At 43.9% G+C, this 6,989-nt stretch overlaps 1 protein-coding gene across 1 annotated transcript; it reads right to left on the bottom strand.

Moving 5' to 3' along the window:
* Positions 1-1,613: 1,613 nt before the first annotated feature.
* LOC109942456 (uncharacterized) lies at positions 1,614-2,848 on the bottom strand. Its single transcript, XM_020544486.1, has 3 exons — positions 2,783-2,848; positions 2,546-2,669; positions 1,614-2,360 (listed from the first exon to the last, which is right to left on the bottom strand). The coding sequence occupies exons 1-3, from the start codon at positions 2,805-2,807 to the stop codon at positions 2,129-2,131; spliced, it is 381 nt and encodes a 126-aa protein (XP_020400075.1). The 5' UTR covers positions 2,808-2,848; the 3' UTR covers positions 1,614-2,128.
* Between the last annotated feature and the right edge of the window lie 4,141 nt (positions 2,849-6,989).

The raw sequence follows: 6,989 nt of genomic DNA, 5'->3' as shown, positions 1-6,989 counted from the left end.
ATTTATGTCCCTAGCCATCACTGACCAGAGCAACATATGTAAGGAAGAAACGTTACTTCTGAAAATTATAGTTTATCAATTAGTACTACTAAAACAAAAAATGTATTTCAAAACTTGATGATCGCAAGCTTTTATCAAACCAATAGTCATGCTGGTCTAAAGTAGGCATTAAATTCGCATCAAAGGGGAGACGCCGCATAGGTAGAAACACCACAGATATGATCCAAAGGGAGGAGGGTGCATACCTATAGCCATTGGAGAAAGCGCAAAACATGTCGTTGCAGCGTGGGCAAGCCAGCTAGTTCCCATATATCTAAAAATCTAACCTGCAGAATAGTTTGGTGTTCGCAGGGTCATATATTTCTGTAATGATTAATCATTCAAGGGTCTTACATGTCACAGACCCACTTATTAGCTGGCTTTTATACAATTAGATAGTTTCATATTTGTGTCAGTAGCATAGTGCTCTATATTTGGACCTGATATTTACATTTCTAGGGTGTGTGTTATTATTGCAGGTATTATGCACCAGCTTTGGGGTTCTTGATGTTTGCTGTTGGTGTAAACTCAAGCGTCAAGGATTTCACTGAAGCAATAAAAAGGCCAGATGCTATTGCTGCGGGCTATATCGGACAGTTTGTCATTAAGCCTTTGTTTGGATTCCTTTTTGGCACTCTTGCAGTTCCAGTTCTTATCATCTTGCTGGTACTTGGTTTAGCAAGTCAGACGACGTAAAGGCACTACAGAGGACAATATCTTTTGAGACAGGTGACGTCCTCTCCTATACATGAGGATATGCTCTTTCTAATTTGTTTTGTTGCCTTACCGGTATCTCTTGATGCAGGAATGCAAAGCAGCCTTCTTGCTCTTGCTTTAGCAAATAAGTTCTTCCCAGATCCACTACTACCACGGGCATGACTTTGTTGAGGTGTGATTATCCTCATATTTGAAGAATTTTCACTTATTATCATTTTTGGGCTAACCATTTTTCCTTTTACTTTGTATCAGTTCGTCAAATCAAATTGTAGTATGCTTATGTGCCTTATTGGCTGGAACTTTCCTGTTTTCAGCTATCTACTTAATCCATCTAGAATTGTACAACCAGATGATATATCTATCTATTATAGGAGAGATATATATGATATGCCAAAAGAAACCCTTCACCATAACATGATTCTTTCCTCTCACTGACAGTTCATGTTTGACCAGCAATCCTCTATAAAGGTATGGAGCTCAGATACCCAATCATTTTTTAAAACATACAAGGTGCACAAAATGAAAAGAAAATGGAAACTCAACACATGTTTTTTATTTGATCATTGGCATGAACCTTCATAATCTCACCCAACAACAAGAGAAAAGATTTCAAACCATTAACTATGTGTTAGCACCCTACCATCATATATCTAAAGAGCCGAGGTATGAATTCTAACCAAAAGCGCTGCATATACCTTTATTTTTTGTCATCCAGAGGCTGGACCCAAACGCTAGTGGAGTCCACATCATTAGTAGTTACTAAATAGGTGGGTTGTGATGCACCTGCATCAAACAAAATATGTGAGTTCCAAAGTTTCCTATCACTCATTTGACTATGTACAACTCAATGTCCAGCCCATCTGTCCATGTAAGGTACAAGGTAGTATGCTGATCTATCATAATTTCATATTTAGATTTGTTAAACTATCTGGTAGATCATACCATCTGAGTTCCAATGTGTTAGCTAATTTAATTGTGTACCTTAGTTTCTAAAGTAGCGTATATGAAAGAGTTTTGGTTGGTATTACACAACATAGGATATTTAATATTTGAGTAGAGCAGGACAATTCTCACAAGATTACATTTCATTTAAAAAACTAACTCGTAGCACAGATTCAGAGATATGGCATGTCGGACCATGATTCCAGAACATGAGATTACATTACTATTCAGACTATAAACTTGGCTAAGCATGCAACTCTAGAATCTAAATCCAAAATCAACCTTTATACAAGCTCGATCCAGTAGCACAAAAAGAGAGAACAAGATTACAGTTTGTACCTAGCAAATAATTATGACAAGGTCATGAGGGTCAAGTTCACGGCGATAGTGAAAACATCAAAAGACAGAGACACCGTCAAACATTCAAGTATTACGTGAATATTGAATTTGTTCCCAATATCAAGTTTTCTTTCATAATGCAGAATTTATAAAACCAGGCATAATGTGTGGCGTCCGTCAGACCAAGGTCCAGACAGGAGAACACACAACACACGGTGATGTACCTGGCCGGCGGTGCGGAGGAACGGTGAGGACCTTCATGACTAATGGCTTCGTGTGTGGTGGTGAGCATAGCGGCGTGCTGATACACGGATATCCTTGTGCTGGGTCAGGAATTGTTGGTCAGCTATCTATTTCTTAGATTCAGATGCACATGTACAGAGTATAAGTAGCTGCTAAATTCTTTAAAATAAATGGAATAATTTGCGTAGCTCTCCAGAGCAAGCGTACAGAAAATTAAGACACGAAAAATGGATACAGCTGCTAAATTAGATATCCAAATACATACCACACCATGGATGATAGATGGCCTATGATGGGTTGATCTTCCTCTGTTTCCTGGTCTGGGAAATTATTCTTCCACTCATCATAGAAGGGTGTTTCCAGGATACTGCTGTGGAGCATCAGGCCATCTAGCACGTAAAATATACAAGTAATTAGAAATAGATGGAAAGGGAAGAACAATTACAGTGATGCATGCAACGTATTTGAGGAATGGTGAGGACCTTCATGACTAATGGCTTACTGTGTGGTGGTGAGCATAGCGGCATGCTGATACACGGATATCCTTGTGCTGGGTTAGGAATTGTTGGTCAGCTGTCTATTTCTTAGATTCAGATGTACATGTACAGAGTATAAGTAGCTGCTAAATTCCTTAAAATAAATGGAATAATTTGCGCAGCTCTCCAGAGCAAGCGAACATAAAATTAAGACACGAAAAATAGATGCGGCTGCTAAATTAGATATCCAAATACATACCACACCATGGATGATAGAGTGGCCTATGATGGGTTGATCTTCCTCTGTTTCTTAGTCTGGGAAATTATTCTTCCACTCATCATAGGAGGGTGTTTCCAGGATACTGCTGTGGAGCATCAGGCCATCTAGCACGTAAAATATACAAGTAATTAGAAATAGACAGAAAGGGAAGAACAGTTACAGTGATGCATGCAACGTATTTGAGGAAATGCCACCACCCTTCATAGCGGCATAGAAACTACAGGCGAGAGGCAGAACCGTGCGCCATATACTGTGGACGCCTACGATAGGGTCTTAAGGAGTAGTATAGATTTAATTGTGACAATATTTCAGAATTTAACCATGACAATATTATTTTACAAAATTCATGCAAAACAAGAAATCTAGGAATCCTGGAGCCTGATTCAAAAACAAATACATTGCCAAGTCATAGATAATTCCTTGAAATAGTTACCGATTCTTTTGATGTGTTGTTTGTTTGACATCTATGTCTACTTCAACATGTATTGTTTGATGAGAACTTTATTTCTCTCTCTCTTTTTTTGTGTGATACAATAAATTGTAGACCGTACTGGTGTTATTTTGCCTAACATGACTCATACAGCTTGCACAGTCACTAACCAACAAGAAGTTACCAAGCATGTGCATAAGCTTTTCTTGATTGAGCTGAAAAGCTGCCAGTGGAGCTCCAAATTGCTTCCTTTCCTTCAAATACTTATTTAGAAAAAGATTGTGATATAGTCGAAATCTAAAATGTGCGAGCATGTGGAAGCGTGCGAGCATGTGGCATGGCCCGTTGCGTACCTAGGTGAGGAGGCTGAGCAGGTGGCGCTTCCAGAGCACGTCGTTGTCTTCGGTGGAGAAGGCAGGCGGTGATGGTGTCCTGGCCGCCGAGGTGGAGGAGGAATGGTGCCCAGAAGGTCTGGATGCGGTGGGTGCGCTCGAAGCAGATGGAGTACGCGAGCAGGTAGGCCAGCTATAGAAGCAGGATCAGCACGGCGGAGAAGAGGAGAGACACCTGGTGGAGGGCGGGACTGCTGAGCACAAGCATGCGGATCTCCCAGTCATTCCATGTTGCTAGAAAGTTGTCCTTATATGTTGCCAGGAAGCGTCTGGAATCTGGATCACAAAAGAACCAGTAGCAAAGACCATCATATTCATGCTCGCTTCATCATGCAAAAGGAATAAACTAATTCTTCAAATAATCTAGCATCCAACAAAGAGGCATTTTGTGTACTTAACAAAAAAAGGGGTTTTGATACTAACTGCAGAACTATGAATATTGTCCCTAACAGCTCCCGCAAACTCAATATCCAGTCCAATCCACCAGAACCGATTGCTCCATTTGGCTGTGTTTAACACACCCAATTGCCCCAGTTCGTCATAAAAAAATTGCTCAGGGGAGGCTCAGCACACACAGCCATATGCTTCCATGGAATCTACACCCTGGAGCATTGACAAAGCCCAACAAAGCTTGAATCCAGAGCTTCACGATTCTGCTGAGCCACACTGTGAGAACAGAGAAGCACACAGGCCAATAGCAGTTCAGCTGTCTGGAACAGCAACCACTTCCACCACAAGTCGACATCAATTCACCAATCTCTCCGTCACAATCAGCTCAATTGCTCGGATTCAGCACCATTACCACCAACCCGCGCGTGCACTGGACTGAATGGAGCAACACCCAGTTGGAGGAGTAGAACGACAAGAACCCCGTACCTAATCACGCGGCGACGGCGACTTCACGTCTGGATCCCGCCCCGTGGCGCTCGCTTCGGCGGCCTCCCGATCCAGGGACGGCGCTCGGCTACGCCCTCCGGATCCTTCGGCATCTGCGCCCCCCACCACACCGATCCCACCCCACCCCCCGCCCAGGAGCTCATTAGATTCAGAAGCGGGAGCGAACAGCGAGCACGAGGACCCCGCGCGACGGCACACGTACCTCGGAGGTCGGCCTTGATGTCGGTGAGCACGCGGGCGGCGGCGGAGTGGATCGCAGTGCGAGCGCGGACACCAGCGACTGCGACGGCTGCATGCTACCTGGCAGTGACCCGGGGCGGCGCAGGAAGGGGGCTCATGCGGAGGAAGGGGAGCCGCGGGGGAGGGAGCTTGCCGCGGGGAAGGAGCTTGGTGCGCGGGCAGGGGGCGCGGGCTCGCGGGCGAGATACCCGGCGCCGATGGAAGGGCGAGGATGGGGGCGCCTATGGAAGGGATCGCGGCGGCGAGGATTGTGGGGCATTCTAGAATGGCGCACGTTAGAGCTCGGTGAGCGGGGCGGGGCGAGAATCATGGGAGCGGGGGCATGCGCACACTGGTGGACGCCCTCGTTACCGTCTTATAGAGTAGTAATAGATTGTAGCCTAACCAAATGTATGAATTTGAACACCGGTTTTTAGTGGGCGACGACTAATATGCAAGCATGTACCAGATGTAAGCGTGCAAGCAGATATTTTACTCCGTTAGATCTATATTCAATGGTATGTCATATTTAACACCTAAATTCTTTCACCATCATCTGATGTAGCTTTATAAAAAACCCTAACAAAACACAATTGTATCTACCGTTAAATTTAGATCTAATGAAAAAAAAAGATCTGTTTGCATGTTTGTACCTAGTACTAGCTGAGTGCCCGTGCGTTGCAACGGTAATATGTAATATCAGTATACTACGATAACTTATATATAAAATGTGTGTTATATTGTTATGAGAAAATGTTTTATAATCAATTTGTGATCCTAGTCATACATAAATTTTATTATTTTAATCTAGTTGTTTCACCACTACATTGCAACCATCAGTATCATGCAGACTTCGATATATACCACGATTTATATGGTCTCATCATTAGAGAGCACGTTCCACATATGCTGGAAGAAATTTACTCGTACATCGTTAGTCATCAGACACGCACCACCATACGCTCTTGCTTAAACAAAAAGGTAAATGTGTGTGTTTGTGAAGAGAATTAAAGGCAGGTCGGCACAAAAGCTACCCTGATGGTGACGAGGATGACGAACTGGTCACTATTGTCGATCCTCCTCTGCGTCACCTCCGACGCTAAGATGACGCCACAATCCTCGATATAGTAGTCGTCGAACGCGCGCGACATGACGAGTACCGATGACTCTTGGTTGGGCTGCCAAACGAAGTGTACCCCGGGCTCATCAGCGAGGTAGTACCCCTAGCCGTTGCACCACCAGATGCGCTACTCCACTACATACATCATGTTCGAGGACACTCACACAACGTCAGCAACATCCATCGTGCGCACAAGAATTCATGTCCGGTCAGTAGCGACTTACGTGGTAGGTTGGGCTTCAGGTGGACGATGAGCTAGACGACGTGATGGCGTCGTCGTCGGATCCGGTGTCCAGAACAACCCGAGAGTCGTCGATGTTGGCAACAACCATGAGGCCTCTCTGCTTAACGATGGACAGCGCGGTGCAGCTGCTCTGGATCGCGTCCAAGTGGTGGCTTCGCGGGAGCTTGTCGTACACAGCGGCGCATGCGACCACGTAAGACTGCTTCTAGAGGTCGAACTGACAGTCGTCAAGCTTCTTCTCGTCATCGATGAGCGACGCCAACGTGAGTGCCTCCTGCTCATGGTGTTTGTTCGGGGTTTCAAGTAAGAAACATGGATTCATGTTTGGCGTTGGTTTATGAAAATGACTCAGAAGTCTGATCTATGGAAAAAATATTACGGAGAAAAATGGCACGCATGCAAAAAAAAGGAATTTAAGTATAATACATTATTCAAACAAAAAAAATTGCATGCAAAGCTCTTCTTTAAATAATATTACCTCCATCCAAAAATCTAATTCAAGAATCTCGGTGATACTTATCTACTACTACGCATTGTGCAAGGGTAGCAAGTGAGCTTGGTGAGAGATATAGTAGATGTGTTTCTTGTCATAGATGTAGACATAAACACATATGTGATGTAGTGGTAGCTACTCTTGGCCTTTGCTTAAGA

Source organism: Zea mays, chromosome 9, assembly GCF_902167145.1.
Source record: "Zea mays cultivar B73 chromosome 9, Zm-B73-REFERENCE-NAM-5.0, whole genome shotgun sequence".
Taxonomy (NCBI): Eukaryota; Viridiplantae; Streptophyta; class Magnoliopsida; order Poales; family Poaceae; genus Zea; species Zea mays.
This window is presented reverse-complemented; position numbering and strand designations above follow the sequence as displayed.

Excerpts from the sequence above, each read along its gene's own strand:
- LOC109942456 (XM_020544486.1), bottom strand. The coding sequence starts at position 2,807 with ATGCCGCTATGCTCACCACCACACA. Across the intron at positions 2,670-2,782 it reads GCTATGCTCACCACCACACA|ATGGCCTGATGCTCCACAGC; the intron begins GTAAGCCATTAG and ends TTTACGTGCTAG. Across the intron at positions 2,361-2,545 it reads CATCTATCATCCATGGTGTG|CACAAGGATATCCGTGTATC; the intron begins GTATGTATTTGG and ends TTCCTGACCCAG.